The 20,962-nt window shown below is 40.4% G+C and overlaps 1 protein-coding gene across 3 annotated transcripts in view; it reads right to left on the bottom strand.

Moving 5' to 3' along the window:
- Window positions 1-867: 867 nt before the first annotated feature.
- UBR1 (ubiquitin protein ligase E3 component n-recognin 1) overlaps window positions 868-20,962 on the bottom strand; it is a 141,416-nt gene continuing 121,321 nt past the window's right edge. For 2 of the 3 annotated variants that reach the window (XM_070424231.1, XM_070424241.1), the window contains exons 45-48: window positions 14,597-14,674; window positions 6,172-6,342; window positions 4,345-4,446; window positions 868-2,413 (exon numbers count right to left, since the gene is read on the bottom strand). In XM_070424231.1, the coding sequence (XP_070280332.1) occupies window positions 2,272-2,413; window positions 4,345-4,446; window positions 6,172-6,342; window positions 14,597-14,674 (493 nt within the window). In that variant the 3' untranslated portion in view covers window positions 868-2,271. The remainder of the gene's footprint in view (window positions 2,414-4,344; window positions 4,447-6,171; window positions 6,343-14,596; window positions 14,675-20,962) is intronic. The other variant, XM_070424248.1, reaches the window with a different exon arrangement.

Raw genomic sequence — 20,962 nt, 5'->3', positions numbered from 1 at the left:
ATAGTTGTTATGAAATGACAAATGATCACTAAAGGATGAACTCACAGCCCATACACCAACATAATAAATTAATTATACAGATACATGTTTTCCTGTACCGTATCATAAAAATTCCTGCTGACCCCTCACACCAAACATTAGAAAAACACAGGTTTGGAGTTATCTTGTTGAACTAGTTCCTCCACATTCTACACTAATAAAAATAAAGTGACTTTTTGCTCATTTTTAAAGTTAATTTCATAAGCATGATTAAATTGTTTGCAATGATGAAGGCAAACCACTAAGGTATTTGAATATAATTAGAGATCCCTTGGGCTGGGGGCAGCACTGACATATGTTCATCTACAGTGCAGAGATGTGAATCTATCTCAATAAGTGGAACTCAATATGAAATAGGTTCTTTGGCAATACAGGTCTGACTGGCGAATGTGGGATAGTCCTTCTGGCCGCTTGAGAGCTTAACCCCAGAATTTGCGAAGTGAATATAAAAAGACTAGAAATTTAAAGTCAGTTTATCTTTGCTAAACTGGAGCCGGTCAATTAGGGCAGAAGACAGCATCTTCTGTTGACTATCATGGCTCAGACTTCCCAGTCAGCCAATCCATCCAACAAAGTCACATAAGAAATAAAAGGAAATGTTCTAATCACTTAATCACACTGGCAAATTTGACAAACTGAATACTGAATTTTCTGATCCTCACCTATCAATTATTACAAATTGTTCAGAGAAGTTTAATTAATTTCCTGATACCTTCTCAATAATTATTCAAGTAGATTGTGATTCTGATGCCTGTTCAAGCTAATTACTTACTGCAAAATCCACCTTTACTTTACAGAGAAATAACAAAAAAAATCTGACCCCAAATGTGCATCATCAATCACTTCACAAATTTTTATTTGCTTGCCTGTGCTGAGCACAAAGAAAGTAGGAAAACATTTACACACATATAGGACACTAGTCACTAAAGGAAAAATAAGATGATCTTTGAATGCATCTTTCAAACTCCTAACGTTATTCCACATACAACAGAAGCTAAAATGGAAGATTTCAACTTATCTTCTGTCTGCTGTTTACATCACAAGTTCTTGATAAAAGTTAAAGTTTGCACAGATTTTGGAGAGCTTGATTATTTATAAACAAGATGGCTCAACCACAGCATGTTATAACAGGACACAGACTATTGATCACATGGCTTTTTTGGTTGTTTGTACTAGTCATAAAAATCAATTTATGAAAAGGTTACACACAGATAACAAATGAAGGATTAGTCTTTTATAAAGACATAGGAGGTTGCAGAATTGGCTTCAATTTGATTGTCCTAACTTATAGCTGTCATGCTCTGTTCACTGAGGGAATTTTCCTTTCTTCATTCTATAGATAGTTTACATCAGAACTGCATCAGATTTCTAAGAGTCAAATAGGATGGTACCACATCACAAGATAAGTGAACTGATTTTAGAAACTTGCCTTTGGAAAATGGAAAGTATAATTTCAAAACTCAACGAAGTTATTTGCGGTCAGAGGTGAGGATTATAGACTGTCCCATCAGGGCTGAATAATAAGTGCACTATCCTAATACTGGCAGAAATTTGCCTTAGAAGTGGCAACTCAGTCCATATAGAGATTTCATTTAATTTCTAACTGAAACAGTAAGTAGCACATTAGGGTATTTCCTTAAAAGAGAAATGACTAAAAATTTACTTTTTTGGGAAAACTTTCTCAATTACAGAGTTCTCCAATTGAAGCATACTGAATGGTTTCTGCAATTCCTCTTCAGCTGCAAGAAGAAAATCACAGATTATTAGAATCTTGTCAGTGATCCAATGCTAGCCTAACTAAATCGGGGGTGAGGGTGGGGACCACCAATAACAAAATTGCAGAGTTAACTAACATACAATAATGTCCAAAACTGCTTGATGTGAATTCATTGATCAGGGAGATGAAATGAAATGGGACAGATTAGAAAGGGAAGTTAAGTTTTCTGGATATATTAGCAGAATCAGACACTTGGGGTGAAGAAGCATTTCTTTAGTGTTCTAGAACATAGAACGGATTAGTATATGCTCTTCTTTTCCTTCAAGCATATGTTCACTAATTGAAAGCAATACTCCATTAAGGAATATTTTATTGATTTACATGAATCTGGACACAACTGGACAAGGAGCAAAAGACCCTCCAACACTTCTACAGCCCTCCAAAAGGTCTCCATAATTTTGAATCAGTCTTCATTATAGTCTTCATTCGTGATTGTCCCGAGGCAGAGCTGGAGCTCATAATGACTGCCAGTTGAATCCAAATAACATCTGATTCGTTTCCTGGCTCCTAGCAATCTCTTCTATTATGCAGTGTTGTTGCCACACCAAATGGAGCTTCCGATACCTCTCATGACACAAATGAAGGGGGTTGCCTCTCCTTCAGAGAAAAACAACAACAACATGCAAATTTGATCAAATAATTGTCACTTTGTTGCCTAAATTAGCCTGAACTCTTGAGTTGTTCTTTGAGCTGGGAGGAATCACCAGGACAGGGTTTTAAAAGGGATATTTTCCCTTCACGATTGATCACTAAGAACCTAATAGGTTATTTAGCTATTGAAGCAGAAATTTACTCCTTGATTATTCAGAAAATAGGTATACCATGAGCATTATGGGACCTCATGTAAATGGCCAACAAGGTTTATAATTTGAAGCAGCTCTTTTTTTAGGTGGTTAGTCTGAGTGGAGCGCTAATGGCTTTTTAGGTTCATCAGCTTTGATTTCTGATCTTTGCATAGTAAAGGTTAGATTTGAGATGTAACACTAATCCCTCAAATTATATTCTGCTCCTCAGAAATATTTGGTTATAGCTGTCCTTGTGACACAATAAATTTGCTGGTGATTAGCACATATTTAAATCAATTTACTCCACAACAATTCTAAGGCTGCACAGTTTGTAACACTATATAACAACTAATCCAAAATGACTTAAGTTTGGCTGTTGCCAATAATGGAGAACTGTGAGATTCTCATTCCTGAGGCACTCGAGTATCTCAGCTAGTTGGGTATTTCTAAACTGCCAAATTAATTTTAAAATTCTGCTTCTTTGCACCTTTTTGGAACAAATCAGATCTCTTATCCTCAGTCAATAACAACTTTCACAACTCAGATTTTTTAAAAATCTTCACTCAAGAGTATTTTTTTTTAAAACATTCTTTATTGATTAAGGTATTACGTATGTGCCCTCATTTCCCCATTAGCCCCCCTCCCCCATGCCCTCACCCCCCTATTGTCTGTGTCCATTGGTTAGAGGTAAGGGGGAGAGATTGGGGGTATTTTTCCAATGATTTTTAGGGAGAGTGAAAGAGAGGGAAAGAGAGAAAGAGAGAAACATTGATGTGAGAGAAACACATTGATTGGTTGCCTCCTGCACAAGCCCCGACCAGGGCCCGGTTTGGGGCGGAGCCTGCAACCAAGTACCTGCCCTTGACCGAATTGAACCTGGGACCCTTTGGTCGGCAGGCCGATGTTCTATCTACTGAGCCAAACTGGCTCGGGCTTTTCTCAGATTTTTTAAATCCCAAAGAGTATCTCTACAGGTCAAATGCTGTCACAATAAAAACAAATCTTTATATGATAAAAGAGGTTCCAAACCCCTGTCAATTCCAAGTAATATATATATTTTTAAAATATATTTTTATTGATTTTTTTTTACAGAGAGGAAGGGAGAGGTATAAAGAGTTAGAAACATCAATGAGCGAGAAACATTGATCAGCTGCCTCCTGCACACCCCTTACCGGGGATGTGCCTGCAACCAAGGTACATGCCCTTGACCGGAATCGAACCTGGGACCCTTCGGTCCGCAGGCTGATGCTCTGTCCACTGAGACAAACCAGTTAGGGCCCAAGTAATATTTTTTAAAAAACCCACAATTTCAGTTAAACAAAGAGACAATTTACTTTATGGAGATCTAATCTTTATCTGTGTGTACTTTTGTAACTATTGTGCCTTATTTCCTCTTTCTCATACATCATGAACAGTCTCCAGTACCTAATACCAGGAACAATATAGAAAAATTCAGATTCTAAGTATTTTGCTTTGCTTAAGCAAAGAAGGCTGATGTAGCTGACTAATAAAGAGTTTCAAGTATTGCAATGGAAACAATGAATATCCATTTTAGTCTGAAGTCCCTCACTGAACATTCCAGATTTCTTTCTTTTATATATTAGTGTCAATTAAATCTAATTAATGATGAAGAATGGTTGATTAAAACAAACAGAGCATGCAAACCAGGACAGTTGGTATCTTAAAAATGTTGGAGAAGTATTACTCTTAATGTGACTAAAATTAAATAAAAAAAACTCTTACTTCAGGCCAGGATCTGTTTCCCCATATTCATCCAAGTAAGGAGCCGGATAGGCACAGCCTCTGGCTTTACCTTCAACTAAGACCACTCTGCATTCTCTGATTCTGAAGGACAACCAACCAACAGGAAGTAATATTAAGTGCATGTGTGCAAATGATAGGCACTGTATCAAAGTTAATCTAAAGAAAAGACAGCCAATATCTGTTAGGAATTCAGTATAAAGAAAATTATACATAAACAGATAAACTGTGTTTTGTCTAAATAAAGAGAATAAACATTACTATATTTGTTAAAGCTATGAGAAAGGATCAGTGGATTTAGAGACATGGAATCAGTAATACTGACTATGTATACTGAAGAGAGGAAGGAGACTATGCTACTCGAGGCATAGGTAAGCTAGGAAATGGTGACTGGGATAGTTTCTGTTATGTTTCCTGACCTATGGACCGGAGGGGGGAGAAAGCTAAACAGAAGAACACCACCACATCTCCCAGTCTGATAACCTCGGGCCAGAAAGGCCAGCTAGGTAAGTGTCAAGCCTTTCCTGGTTTGAACCAACCTCCAACAAGTGCCACTTTGAAGTATTTGGGACTCTTACAGCAGAGAAATGGAGACACAAAAAATAAGGCTTGTGTACACAGGGGATAAGTACTATAGAGAGAAATTATAAAATAAACTAGGAAGTGGTTTTACTCGCTGCAGGTTCCCTGGAAGAAGAAAATAGGTGTTGGGGTTTGGCTTCCATACAGTCATCCCCTCATCTAACTGATGCCTACAGTGATTACATATGCCATAGATAAGGAGATATTAGTGCTTATATAAACAAATACTATATTACACGGGGGAAATGGAAAGAAAAAGGACAAGCATCCTTCTCAATTTTATCTCACAAGAGCAACTTGTGCTCTCCTTTCATAGATGAGTGACTATTGTTCTACTCTCAGTTTTTTGCCGAGAGAACCAGGGAAAACACGGCTGGTTGATAGAGGAAATGGAGAAAATGAAAATATTCAAAGGACAACCTAAAGTAACAATTTACATATACTTTAAAAATATAAGTTTTAGGATTCTAAGCTCTTTCACTATATCTTAGTATTATACAATTCCAGAGTAATCAATACAAAGTCTGTTATATTTAAGATTTTCCACAAATAATTAAAATCTGAACATTCTACTGAAAAAAAATTTATCTTTATTGTTGAAAGTATTACAGATGTCCCCCCCTTATCCCCACTGACCCCTCCCTTCTGACTCCACACCCCCCCATAGGACAGAATCCTACTTAAATTTTTTATTTTTTACTACTTATTTTGTAACTAGAAGCCCAGTGCACGACATTTGTGTGTGTGTGTGTGGGGGGGGGGTGTGTGGGGGTGTGGGGTGTGAGAGAGTCCCTCAGCCCGGCCTTCACCCTCTCGCAGTCCGGGACCCCTCCACGGACATCCTGAGGGGTTTTTAGCACTGCCGCAGAGGTGGGAGAGGCTCCTGCCACCGTTGCTGCACTTGCCAGCCGTGAGCCTGGGTTCTGGCTGAGTGGTGCTTCTCCTGTGGGAGTGCACTGACCATCAGGGGGCAGCTCCTGCGTTAAGCGCCTGCCCCCTGGTGGTTAGTGTGTGTCACAGCGACTGGTTATTCCACCAGTCAGTCGATTTGCATATTAGGGTTTATTATATAGGATAGCTTCTTGAATGCAATCTCAGGTGAATAACTGGTCTCTACTCTAACTTGTGATATAATTTCCTATCAACACACTGTTGTCATAATGGCCTCCAGATTGAATCCAAATTCCCTAAATTCATTATGAAGCTTTCAGAACACACACTACTCACTTCAGGAAAATGCAGACTCCAGCTCCACAGTGAAGTGCATGAAAAATGCAAGCTCCAACCTCTTCCCCATTTACCGTTTCTTGGCAGCAAATGTTCTGAGAACACAGTATGGTCCCACAGAAAAGACAAAGGACAGGGTTCTTTCTCTCATCATCTGCAGACCGTGGGCACCTCAAAAGGGAAGAAAACATTCAGTATGGTGGAGAAACCAAAAAAAGCATGATGTATCTAGTTAGCATGAAACATGTTCCCATTACTGGCTGCTTTGCAGCAAAGATAGCTCTTAAAAGACAAGGGAACATTTAATTGTATGATTCCTCTTTAATATTTTCCCCTAAGAAGACTTAACAAAAAAAATCTTCTGATTAATCCATAGTAAGAAAATTTATTATTAAATATAGTATCCTGATAATTCTTATAAAGTTTGACAATTAAATATGCCTTGAGATTGAGATTTATTATAGAATCCAGTCTTCCTCTGACATGGCCAATTTATAGTCAACTGCTTCCTCTTGATTCATGTTTAGTCAAGCTTGTGTCCTATGTTGGAGGAATATGACAATATTTTTAAATCATAATTTGCAGTAAGGGTTCAAACACATTTCTCCCCATTTCTTTGAGGTATTGAGATCTTTAGGATTGAAATGAGAGACTGCAGTCTTTGAGTTGATGGCCCCTTCCACCTGGAAACACAGAAAGTCTTAGGAATAAAAAAGTGATAGAGTTGACTTACTTGAACCAAATAATACTTTGAGATCTGATCATTTTATATAGTGGCATGGTACAGCCTTGCTATAATGCCCCCAAAGGGAGCATCACTTTTGAATTAAAGTGATAATGGTTTTCTTTTAAAAAGGAGTTTCCTATGCTCCTATCTCTGCTGTATACTGAACATAATGGAAACACCAAGAATTCCTTAATTTGGGCAGTAAAAAGTAAATGAAACCACAGGAGAGATCCGGCAAGGCTCTATTGTCTAATAGGAGCAAAGGGACTCTGCGCATAGGTCTTCCATTCCTGTCTCCTGTAGATGACAGAGCTGTTTCCACTTCCAGGGGGTTGCTCCAGAACGTAATCATAGCTCTTTTTTGATAAAGCCAACATCTTCTTTCACTTTTAGCACAGGATGGCTTAATCTGAGTCACTAGCTATTTTATAGAGAAAAATAGCTAAAGTATAATAACTGAGCAGACACATTACATTAAAGATGGCTCAGTCTTAACGTAAACTAGTGGTGACAATAAAACTGGAAGAAATCATAAGATTTATTTTCATTTTTACTTGAAACCAGTAAGTAGGAATATCATCCAGAAGGATCTTCATTGTGATTAATGACTAACACTCTTTTCAGATCCTCCTAAGAGCCAACAGCATGATAGATACCTTTTAGTGCCTGGGATAAAATACCTATTCACTGGGCTTTGGGATAGCAATCCAGCCCTAAGATTAGGAAAGTCATTGACCTTAAACTGGATGTAATCTTTGAAATCATCTTGCTAATTTTTTGAGGGCTGAGAGATAAAGTGAATCAACCACTTCTTTAGTTGGCTGACCTTAATCTTCATGAGACAAGCATCAAGGAGCCAACACCAAGAGCAATTCGATCTGGGAGCAGAGCCTGGACTGTAAACTGCCTGAGCCCTGGCTGGGCCCTTTAAACCTCCTGGCTTCATGGCTCAAAGCATTCCTTAGTCATTTTTGTAGGGCAGATTCTTAAAGTGGGCCAAAGAAAGGCTCCTTAAGCTCTCAAAATGTTCCTAAACAGCCATCCCTTACTTTGTTCCTTCAAATGATAGCAAGTTATTTAACGCATGATTAAGGACTACTAATCGTCACCTTGTACAGTAACTGGTATCCTTAAAACAAAATTAGAGTTAGTCATGTTTAGTGGGAGTTGTAATTAATTTAAATTTACTAAGAAGTTTGGCTGCAGGACAATGCTTGGTAACATTACAAAACTCCTAAACGAATTTTGGAATTCTGCAATTTGGGAAGAAGATGCTTTATTACTAGTATATCATCCACAAAGTGTTGAATGGGCTTTGACATTCAGGCTGCCGAGATTCCTGCCTTTTAATTACAAGTCACTGTTAGTTTCATGTCATCATTATCAATCTGGTTTGCTATGGGTGGTAGTGTGATGCCAATTGAATGCCAAGGATACATAACTGCATCAATAGGAATTTTGGCTTATTATTTTCAAGACATGATGTGCCGTGATTAAAATATGAAATATTCACATACCAATGGCTAAAGCAGATATGAATATAATTTCTCCACTCAGTGACACTAGTGGTGTTCTACTTATGAATTTATGCTACTCAAGTAGTTTACATCATATTATAGCAAGGTAAGTGTAAAACAAAAATTACTGTTAACCTTAGAGGATATTATTTTATCATAGAGAATCATGGGTTTAAGCGCATATTGTTCTCTTACAAAAGTAACTAACAGGTAATTCACCCATGGTATTAGTAATGAGTAGAATATAATTTGTTTATTTTGCTTCTCACCAGTCCTAATCATCCAGTGCTTTTTAAAGTTTTATTTGAAAGTGATAAGTGAAAAGGAAGAGGAAGATAAAGAAAATTTGGAGAAACACTGCTTTGAGTAGTGTTTAATCTGACTGAGTTAGAGGGGCATGGTACCAAAAAAGGCTAAGGGGGTATACTCCCTCTTTCCCTTATCCAGGCTTGAACTTGAGTTACAATGCTATTATCTGTTTTACTGTTATAATGGGATTCTATAAAGATTTTGTTTGGGGGAGAAAAGGGTTCTTCAGTGTTTTTTTTCAGTGAATCAATGTGGTCACCACACTATAATGCATGTAAAACTGTTTAAAGATAGATGAATAAACAATGATTCTTACAATGGGGGAGGGGGGAGGGAGGGAGAGAGCGGGGATAGAGGGAGGGAGGAAGAGAGAGGGGGAGAGAGAGGGAGAGGGAGAAGGAGAGGGAGAGAGGGAGGGGAGAGAGAGAGAGAGAGAGAGAGAGAGAGAGAGAGAGAGAGTTTTCTTGTAGCTTTAAAAAAAATTGAGGAGGGATGTCATAGAAGATGGGGGAATAGGGCGCTCCAGGTATCAGTTCCTCTACTGAAACAACTATTGATCTGGCAAGAATTGACTGAAGCAACTATTCTGGAACTCTGGAGTGTAGATGAACACTCGCAGTGTCCAGAGGAGTACTTGACAAAGAAAGAAACTAGCAAATTTCAGCAAATTGTAGCATTTTGTGTAGTGACTAGCATCCCCAGACCTATAGCAGGTAGCTATGGGGGTGGCTGCCTGCGATTCTGGTGGGGCTACTGGATGGGCAATAGGAAACTAATCCTCAAAAATCAGGGTTGTATGTTCTGCATGGCAATTCATTGCCCGGCTGGACACAGAAATCGATAGTTGTTTCAACCACCATAGGCTGAAGTAACTTCTTTGGCAATGATGGTGAAGGGAATTAGACAGAATATTCTTTTTTTCTTCTCTTTTCTGTTCTTATTGGATACAGGAATTTAAGGAAATCTTTGTCAATTCACTGGCTTACCATAGAAATAATGATACAAAGCCTTCAGTAAACACACAACAAGGAATAAAGTCTTTGCAAATAGTGTAGAAAAGTCACTACTAGTGACAATGGCAGCCTTTATCAAGTGACAAGGGCAATTCCTGGGGCAGTGGGGTGGGGCAGAGAATCTGATTTCCAGAATTATTAGATCATAATATTCAAAATGTCCACTTTTCAACAAAAGTTACAAAGCTTAGAAAGAAACAAAAACCGATGGCCCATTCACAGGAAAAAAAGAAACTGATAGAAATCATTCCTCAGGAAGCCCAGACATGAGACTTAAAAAACAAAGAATTTAAATTAGCTCTCTTAAATGTGTTAAAAGAGCTGAAGAAAACCAATGACAAAGAACTAAAGGAAATTAGGAAAATATATGAAAAAGTAGAAAATATCAGTAAAAAGAAATTATAAAAAGAAAACAAATAGAAAAGTACAACAGCTGAACCCTGGCCAGGTAGTTCAGGTGGTTACAGCGTCATTTGATACACAAAGTTGTGGGTTCTATTGCGGTCAGGGCATGTACAAGAAGCAACCAACAAATGCATAAGTAAGTGGAACAACAAATAAATGTTTCTCTCAAATAAAAAAAAGTACAACAGCTGAAATAAAATATTTACTAGAGGGGTTCAACAGCATATTTGAGCAGGCAGAAGAATCAGTAAATTTTTCTTTTTTTTTAATCCTCACATCATGATATTTTTCCACTGATTTTTAGAGACAGTGGAAGAGAGAGAGTGGAAGAGAGAGGGAAAGACAGAGAAATATCGATTGGTTGCATTTTGCACAAGTCCCGACCAGGGCCCTGTTGGGGAGAAGCTTGCAACCAAGGTATGTGCCCTTGTCTGGAATTGAACCCAGGACCCTTCAGTCCGCAGGATGACACTCTATCCACTGAGTCAAACCGGCTAGGGCAGAATCAGTAAGTTTTAAGGCAAGGCAATTGAAATTACTAAGTCAGAGGAGCAGAAAGAAATAAAAATTAAAGAAGTGAAGAAAAAAAAAGGAACAGAGCCCTAAGGGATTTATGAGACACCATCAATCATACCTAAATACATATACATTATGGGAGTCCTAGAGACACACACACACACACACACACACAAAATATTAAAACTAAGCTGGTATCAATTCAAACTAAATTTAGGACATTAATTGTAATCCCTATGAATACCCAGCAAAGTTGCAGGGTGTAAGATCAACACATAATAATTAGTTGCGTTTTAATATATCAGCAATGAACAATACAAACAGGAAATTAAGAAAATAATTTCATTTATAATAGCATCCAAAAGAATAAAATACTTAGAAATAAATTTAACCAAAAAGGGAAAGACTTGCACAGTGAAAACTACAAACATAGCAAAAAGAAATTAAAGGAGACCTAAATACAGGAAGGCATCCATGTTCATGATATGGAGACTACAGAAATGGAAAAGCTAACCTTCAAGTTCATATGTTACTGCAAGGGATCCCAAATAATTAAAATGAAAAGGAAAAAGCTGGAAGGCTCAAATATTACAATTTCAAAACTTAATACAAAGCTACAGTAATTAAAATGTGTGGTACTAGCATAAGAGTAAGACATACAGACCACTGGAACAGAACTGAGAGTCCAGAAATAAACCCAAACATTTATGATCAATTGATTTTCAATGTGGCTGCCAAAACTATTCAATGGCGGAAAATAGTATCTTGAAAAACAGTGGTGGTGCCAACTGGACCCAGTTGAAAAGAAGAATGAAGCCCTAACCAGTTTGGCTTAGTGGATAGAAAGTCAGCCTGTGCACTGAAGGGTCCCGGGTTCAATTCCAGTCAAGGGCACATGCCCAGGTTGTGGGCTCGATCCCCAGTGGGGGATGTGCGGGAGGCAGCCCATCAATGATTCTCTCATCACTGATGTTTCTATCTCTCTCTCCCTCTCCCTTACCCTCTGAAATAAATAAAAATATATAAAAAAAGAAAGAAAAGAAGAATGAAGTTGGACCTCCTACCTTATTTCAAAAATTAACTCAAAATGGATACACATCCTACCCTAGCTGGATTTCTCAGTGGTTAGAACACCAGCCTGCAGTGCAAAGGATCTCGGGTTTGATTCACAGTCAACGGCACAGTATCTTGGCTGTAGGTTCCCCAGCCCTGGTCGGGGTGCAAGCAGGAGGCAACCAATCGATGCATCTCTCTCACATCGATGTCTCTACCCACCCCGCTCTCTAGAAATCAATGGAAAAATACCCTTGGATGAGGACTAAAAAAAAAACCAACAAAAAAACACCCTAAATCTAAGAGCTAAAATGATAAACCTATTAGAAAAAAACATGGGAATAAATCTTTATGACCTCAGATTTGGCAATGGATTCTTAACACTGACATGAAAAGCCCAAGCAAAAAAGGAAAAAAAGAGAGAAAATGGACTTTTATGAATCAAAGGACATTATGAAAACACAACCTATAGAATGGGATAAGTTATTTGCAAGTTAAGAATATGATTAGTGTTTAATGTCCAGAATATATAAAGAACTGTTAACAACTCAACAACAAAACAGTCCGATTATAAAATTGGGAAAGGACTTAAACATATACAAATGTCCAAGAGGCACATGAAAAGATGTCTGACATCACTGTCATTAAGGAAATGTATATCAAACCACAATGAGCTACTATTTTACACCCACTAGAATGGCTTTAATTTAACAAAACAGAAAGTAGTGTTGGCGAGGATATGGAGAAATAGGAGCCATCGTACATTGCTAGTGGGAATGTAAAATGATACAGTGGAAAACAGTTCAGTGGTTCCTCAAAAAGTTAAACATAGAATTGTCATAATAACCCAGCAATTCCACACCTAAGTAAAATTACTGGAGAAAAATTAAAATACATGTACACACAGAAACTTGTAAATGAATGTTTATAGTAGCATAATTCATAGTAATCAAAAGGGGGACACGATTTTAAATGCCCATTAGTGGATGAATGGATAAAAAAAATCTGAAATATACAATGAAATATTATTTCTCTAAAAAAACAAAAAAGTACTGATATATGCTACAACTTGGATGAAACTTGAATACACTATACTAAGTGAGAGAGGTAAGACACAAAAGGTCATACAGAGTATGATTCCTTTTATATAACACTAGAGGCCCAGTGCACGAAATTTGTGCACTGGGGGGAGGGGGGGTGTCCTTCAGCCCAGCCTGTACCCTCTCCAATCTTGGACCCCTCAAGGGATGTCCGACTGCCCCCCCCATGGGATCAGGCCTAAACGGGCAGTCGGACATCCCTCTCACAATCTAGGACCGCTGGCTCCCAATTGCTCGCCTGCCTGCCTGCCTGATTGCCCCTAATCGCTTCTGCCTGCCAGCCTGATTGCCTCCTAACCACTCCCCTGGCTGATTGATCGACACCTAACTGCCCCCCCCTGCCGGCCTGGTCTCCCCCATCTGTCCTCCCCTGCCGCCCTGGTCACCCCCAACTGCTCTCCCTTGCTGTCCTGATCGCCCAAAATGGCCCTACCCTGCAGGCCATCTTGTGGTGGCCATCTCTGACCACATGGGGGTGGCCATCTTGTGTGTTGGAGTGGTCAATTTGCATACTGGTCACGACTAATTAGTATATCCGGTCGTGACTGTGAGGGCTTCGTGACCAATTTGGATATTATCCTTTATTAGTCATGACTAATTAGCATATCCAGTCATGACTGTGAGGCTTCATGACCGATTTGCATATTATCCTTTTATTAGTATTATTAGTATAGACTAGAGGCCCAGTGCACAAAATTTGTGCACAGGGAGAGTCCTTAGTGGCTGCTGGTTGCAGGCCGGGGCCTCCCTTCATTCTGTGCTGCCTCTGGTGGTCAGCGCACATCACTGCAAGCGATCGAACTCCCGAGGGGACACTTTGCATATTAGGCTTTTATATATATTGACTAGAGGCCCAGTGCATAAAATTCATGCACTGGTAGGATTCCCTAGTAGCTGCCGGCCGAGGCCTCCCTCCCTGCCCCTGGACCTCCCTCCCTTCCCCTGGCCATCTGCCAGCCCCAGGGCCTACCTCCCTTCCCCCAGCCGGCCTGTGAGGGGACAATTTGCATACTACACTTTTATTATATAGGATATCCAGAATAGGCAAATCCACAAAGATAGAAAGCAGATTATTGGTTACCAGGGGATTAGAGAAGACGGGGATGGGGACTAATTATTTAGTGGATACAAGGTGTTTCTCTGGGGTGATGAAAAAGCTTTGAAACTAGAGAGAGGTGGTGGTTACAAAATATTGTAAATATACTAAATGCCACAGAATTATACACTTTATCATGATTAACTGCATGTTATGTGGTTTTCACTTAGAAGAACCAGTTAGTGACCCTGAAATGGCAGGAAACAAGAGTATCCCCAAGAAAAGAGAAAATTTTCTTCAAAGGAGGAGCCACTCAGCAGTGGACCTGAAGAAGTGGCTGGTAGCAAGAGTAGCAACTCCACAAAAAAGAAAAAGTACCAATAGCTATGCCAGGAAGATTAGAATAGATAGTACCCTGGTGGGTTATAATCACCCACAGTGCCCCATCCCGATCTCCCAATAAAAACAAATTCCTAAGAGTTGAACTGCAAGCTTAAACAAATTTTAATTATATATTTCTCTCTCTCTCTCTCTTTTTTTTTTTATTGATTTCAGAGAGCAAGGTAGAGGGAGAGAGAGATAGAAACATCAATGATAAGAGAGAATCACTGATTGGCTGCTTCCTGCACCCCCCCTCCCCCCACCCCGCAATGGAGACCGAGCCTGCAACCTGGGACCCTTTAGTCTGCAGGCCAACACTCTATCTACTGAGCGAAACTGGCTAGGGAAAAATATATATTTCTTCTTACCTGAAATGAGAAGCTTGATTTAGAAGGCAGCTATAATCATCAGGAAGCTGTATCAAACTATTTCTTTTTCTAGGGTACCTAAAAATACAATTTAAAAGGCAATTTTATTAGGAAATAAGCCCAGATCAAAAATTGACCAATAAAAAAGAAAGTCTTAAGAATAACAAAAGGACCCATACTTGCAATCCATAGTTAATAGATTCCCACTGCTACTAGATTAAAGCCAAATTTCTCAGCCTAGAATTCCAAATCCTTCATCAGCTAGCTTCCTTTCCAAACTCAACTTCCTAAGACTAAATTGTTTCAGCTAGATTTCTATACTATCTAGGAAGGAAACATAAAACAGTGGTTAAGAACACAACCTTTGAAATCAGACAAACCTGGTTATAAATCCTAAATTCTCTGACACCTGATAAGTCACTGAACATAAGCTTATATTTCCTGGTCTGAAACTGAGGATGACTATATTATATTTTCTTAATCATAAGGCATACCATTGATTTAATAACACTTTTTTTGGGGGGGACCATAAAAGATTCATGTTGATTTAAGAAATGTTATACGGATATCAAGAAACGTCATGGAGCTGTTGAGGACTCAATAAGACATTGAAATGAAATATAATATACTTAGTACTTGATGCATGTTTGCAAAAGGCATTATACATTATCACCATACTAAATACAACAAAAGCCTTGCTTGCTGCCTTGGGGAAGGTCATCTGAATAACATAGAATTCTCCTCTCAAACTTTAAGCAATCTAAATTCTCTAATTCCTTCTATGTTCAGCTAAAAATTATTTCCTCTAAGACTAACCTTGTGTCATTAAGAATCTTTTACTCTTTAAATTTCTATAGCATTAACAGTATATTCCATATACAGGGGTGGGCAAAAGTAGGTTAAATTACCAGCCATCATTACATAAAAAACAAATCATAAGTAAGGATACAATATAATAATAAGACGACAAATAATGTAAATAAATAATACAATAATCGAGAGAGAAACCAAGATGGTGGCATAGGTAAACACCAGAGATTGCTGCCTCGCACAACTACTTCAAAAATACAACTAAAAGACGGAACGGACATCATCCAGAACCACAAGAAGGCTGGCTGAGTGGAAATTCTACAACTAGAAGGAAAGAGAAAAGCATACTGAGACTCAGAGGAGCTGCGGTGCGGGAGTAAAATACAGAGGTACAGAGGCGCACGTGGAGAGGGCTGGCGGCTGAGGACACGGTTGTCTTTTTCAATCGGGAGGGAGTCTCAAGCTCTGAGCTCCAGTTCCGGGCGAGTCTCTGGGGACCCAGACCCATATGGGAGAAACTGGGCTGTCTGGCATCGGTCGGAACTCGAGGACAGCTTTCTCTCGGGGGTGCTTGCAGTGATTGCTGGGATACTGAGAAGCAGAGCCTCTGAGGGCAGGACTGAGAGCAGCCATAGCTGCTTGCTCTGCCCTGTTGATCCCCTGGGACCCTGCCCCGCCCAAGCCACAAGGCTTTTGCATATGAAAGGCCTGGCCCTTTGCAATCTGATAATTACCTAACAAACTGCAGCTGGCCCAAGGCCCCACAGCAGCTTGCATTCCTTCACAGCTGAGCTCCTGCTGGATAGCCTCAGGCAGAGGCTAGATTAGCACCTCCTTAGAGATCCAGGAGCCAGTGTGCCCGGTTGTCAGAGTGGGACCATCCAGATTGCAGCTCCTCGGATCCATAAAGGACACACTCGGGGGCAGACTCAGTGAGCACCAAAGCCCCATTGAAGCAAGTCTTGCCCCAGAAGGGTGTCTCCAGCACAGAAGTTCTCCCACTGCAGACACAGCTGATTCTCACAGCCAATTGGCCTGGAGGTCAATCCCTCCCAGAGTTACCTACAACAATCAAGGCTTAACTTCAACAAGACTGTGGACAAAGCCCACAAGGGGGTGCACCAAGAGTGTCTACCTCAGGTAATTGGGGAGGCTGAGCCACTGGGCCCTACAGGACACCTAGCACACAAAGCCACTCTATCGACACAGCGAAGCATAAAAAAATGCGGAGACAAAGAAACAGGACACAAATGACAGAAATGGAGGAAAGCAAACTACTGGATATAGAGTTCAAAACCACACGTTTAAGGTTTTCCAATAATTTTCTAGAAACCGCTGATAAACTTAATGAGAGCCTCAAGAAAACTAATGAGACCCTCGAGGTTGTGATAAAGGACCAACTAGAAATTAAGCATACACTGACTGAAATAAAGAATATTATACAGAGTTCCCACAGCAGACTAGAAGACTGCAAGAATATCAAGTCAAAGATTTGAAATACGAAGACGTAAAAAACACCCAACTGGAAAAGCAAAATGAAAAAAGAATCCAAAAATATCAAGATAGTGTAAGGAGCCTCTGGGACAGCTTCAAGCATACCAACATCTGAATTATAGGGGTGCCAGAAGAAGAGAGCGAGCAAGATATTGAAAACCTATTTGAAGAAATAATGACAGAAAACTTCTCCTACCTGTTGAAAGAAATACACTTACAAGTCCAGGAAGCGCAGAGAACCCCAAACAAAAGGTATCCAAAGAGGATCACACCAAGACACATCATAATTAAAATGCCAAGAGCAAAAGACAAAGAGAAAATCTTAAAAGCAGCAAGAGAAAGAAAGTCAATTACCTACAAGGGAGTACCCATACGACTGTCAGCTGATTTCTCAACAGAAACTATGAAGGCCAGAAGGGAGTGGCAAGAAATATTCAAAGTGATGAATACCAAGAACCTACAACCAAGATTACTTTATCCAGCAAAGCTATCATTCAGAATTGAAGGTCAGATAAAGAGCTTCACAGATGAGAAAAAGCTAAAGGAGTTCATCACCACCAAACCAGTATTATATGAAATGCTGAAAGGTATTCTTTAAGAAGAGGAAGAAGAAGAAAATGGTAAAGATACAAACTATGAACAACAAATACACATCTATCAACAAGTAAATCTAAAAATCAAGTGAATAAATAATCTGATGAAGAGAGTAAACTGGTGATTATAATAGAATCAGGGGCATAGAAAGGGAGTGGACTGACTATTTTTGGGGGGGAAAGGGGTGTGGGGGATGCACGAAGAGACTGAACAAAAATCGTACACCTATGGATGAGGACAGTGGGTGGGGAGTGAGGGCGGAGGGTGGGGTGGGAAATGGGTGGAGGGGAGCTATGGGGGGAAAAAGAGGAACAACTGTAATAATCTGAACAATAAAGATTTAATTTAAAAAAATAATAAATAAAATAAAATAAAATGTCAAAAAAATACAATAATCTATTCTATCTAATAAAGAGGGAATATGCTAATTGACCTTTACATCATCACAAAGATGGCAGTACCCACAGCCAATAAGGAAGGAATATGCTAATTTACTGCTCCACCCTCAAATATGGTGGCGCCCACAGCCAATAAGGCGGGAATATGCTAATTGGCTGCCCCGCCCGCAAAGATGGCGGCGCCCTCAGCCACAAGATGGTGGTGCCCAGTCCCCTTAGCCCCGCCAGGGTGGCAGGTGCGTGGCAAGGATGGGCCCACTCCAGGCGGGTCTGGCCTCTCCGCACGCCTGCCTCTGGAGTTCTCCCAGTCCTTTCAACCTCCCAGCCGCCCAGGGCTGGCCCAAGGCGCAGGCAAGCCTCAGGTGGTGGCTGCCCAGGGCCACCCAAGGCTCAGGTAACCAGGGCTAGCCGAGGCTTGTGCTGTCGACAGTGGCAGCAGCAGAGGTGTGATGGGGTGTCACCTTCTCCTGATAGTTGGGTTGCCTCCCACACCTGAGGACTCCTGGACTTTGAGAGGGGGCAGGCCAGGCTGAGAGACCCCCACCTCAGTGCATGAGTTTTCATGCACTGAGCCTCTAGTCCTATATAATAGAAGGGTAATATGCAAACTGACTCTAACAGCAGAAAGACTGGTAATGACTGGTCACTATGACACACACTGACCACCAGGGGGCTGATGCTCAATGCAGGAGCTGCCCCCTGGTGGTCAGTGCTCTCCCACAGAGGGAGCTCTGCTCAGCCACAAGTCAGGCTGACGGCTGCCTGTACAATGGTGGTGGTGGGAGCCTCTCCTGCCTCCTCAGCAGTGCTAAGGATGTCCAACTGCAGCTTAGGCCTGCTCCCCGCTGGCAAGTGGACATCCCCCAAGGGCTGCCAGGCTGCCAGAGGGATGTCTGACTGCCAGCTTGGGCCTGATCCCCCCAGGGAGTGGGCCTAAGCCAGCAGGTGGACATCCTCCGAGGGGTCCCAGACTGCAAGAGGGCATAGGTTGAGCTGAGGGACCCCCCACCCCCCAGTGCACAAATTTTTGTGCCCTGGGCCTCTAGTAATATAAATAAAAGTGTAATATGCTAATTAGACCAGACGACCTTCCGGATGACCTTCCAGATGAAGTTGGGGCTGCGAGGTCTGAGGTGGCCACCGTGGTGGGTGGGGGCTGAGGCAGCTGCCGTGGTGGCGGGGGCCAAGCCCCTTGCATGTATTTCATGCATTGGGCCTCTAGTCTATAATAATAAAAGTATAATATGCTAATTAGACTGGATGACCTTCTGGACGAAGCCGGGGCTGTGAGGGAAGCCTGAGTCCCGAGTGCCTGCCGGCAGTCGGAGGGAAGCCCGGGTCCCAGGTGCCAGAGGGAAGCAGGTGCCAGCAGCTGGGGAAGGAAAGCCCACTATTGCACAAATTTCGTGCACTGGGTCTCTAGTTAATAAACAATAATACAAGAATAAACTGTGTTTTACGTACTCACATCTATAAACATACTTTTTGCCCACCCCTGTATTATATATATATTTTTAAAATATATTTTATTGATTTTTTACAGAGAGGAAGGGCGAGAGATAGAGAGTTAGAAACATGGATGAGAGAGAAACATCCATCAGCCTCCTCCTGCACACTCCCTACCGGGGATGTGCCCGCAGCCAAGGTACATGCCCTTGACCGGAATTGAACCTGGGACTGTCCAGTCCGCAGGCCGATGCTCCATCCACTAAGCCAAACTGGCTAGGGCCCCTGTATTATATTTTATCTTACTTATGTCTTGAATTTATGTATATAATTCGATTATAAACTACACATTACAAAACTCTATGTGTTATGTCTTTTAACTCTCCCAGAGTATTTAGTATCATGCTGGGGAAGTAGCAGATGTCTAAAAGGTACACAATGAATTAGAACAAAGGAAAAATGGTATGAGATTAACTAGTCCTAAAATATGTATGTACTCATCTTCTAAACTTTTTTCTACTTTTAAGATCTTTCTTTTCTTGGTGATGCGAATACTACTGCATCTGAGCACAGGAGCTGGATCTGTAATCTCTAAATCAGTAAAGCTGGGTTAAAGTAGGTTAAATTACCAGCCATCATACATAAAAAATAAATGGATAGCATGTGCACATTTACAAGGAAGGTGAAAGAGTTCAAAGGGTGAGAAAAGATGTAAAAAGAAAGTGGCAAATGTACATTGTCTCAGTGTTTGCTTTAGTCATAGAAAAATGGTACTGGTGTTAGTATTTAAGGCTGAGCGGGTGGGTTTCAACTCTTCTGCTTGCTTATTGATGCAATTCAATTTAAATAAAAATTAGATACTGTACATAATATAAGCCAGGCCCTGGAGGGGATACACAGAAGATAAGCGTGCAGTTTTGGCCCTTGTTGAGTTTACTGCTAGTGATGTAGTGTACTGGCAGGTACACATGCACACGCATGTCAACACACATTAGACGATATGTTAGGACAGGCTTTTTGGAGAAGGGGATATTTGAATTAGTCCTTGAGGAAGAATTGAATTTTGATGGAATCATAACTTGAGGGAGAGAGGAGGGCTAAAGAAGTTTTATTGGGCTGAAGCATTGTCCAGTTCTCTATCAGAAGGACACTGGTGTTGGGAATATAACTCCACATCTTCCAGTACTTCGAAAAAACCTCAGATTCATGGCCAGAAGGACCCATCTTTGCAATCCATAACAGAAGGCCACGCATCTGAGATTTCATATTGTTGGAATCAGCTTTCTATAAGTTTGGTGTGGCTGAACCAAGAAAGAAGGCATATGCAGATTTCCATAGAAATTCTGATGCCATGAAAGATTTTGAGGAGATGAGGAAGGCTGGTATCTTTCAGAGGACAAAGTGATGATCTTGGAATGTAAAAAACTTCTTTGGGTTGAATTCCATGGAAGTTTGTCACTGATCTGCGTTCCTGAACTATGAAACATGAATATCTGAGCTAAGGAATAATTTCTCTTGATAACTAAACAATTAAGAAATACTAAAAAAAAAGTTTTGTTGGGTAATCTAAAACCATATAGGTAGGAAGGAAAAAGAGGAAACAGTTCTATTTATATCTTTATAT

This window comes from Myotis yumanensis, unplaced genomic scaffold (assembly GCF_028538775.1).
Source record: "Myotis yumanensis isolate MYYU_CA2020_CCGP unplaced genomic scaffold, mMyoYum1.0.hap1 SCAF_1, whole genome shotgun sequence".
NCBI classification, from domain to species: domain Eukaryota; kingdom Metazoa; phylum Chordata; class Mammalia; order Chiroptera; family Vespertilionidae; genus Myotis; species Myotis yumanensis.
Note: the sequence above shows the minus strand (reverse complement) of the source record. Positions and strands in the feature narration are given on the sequence as shown.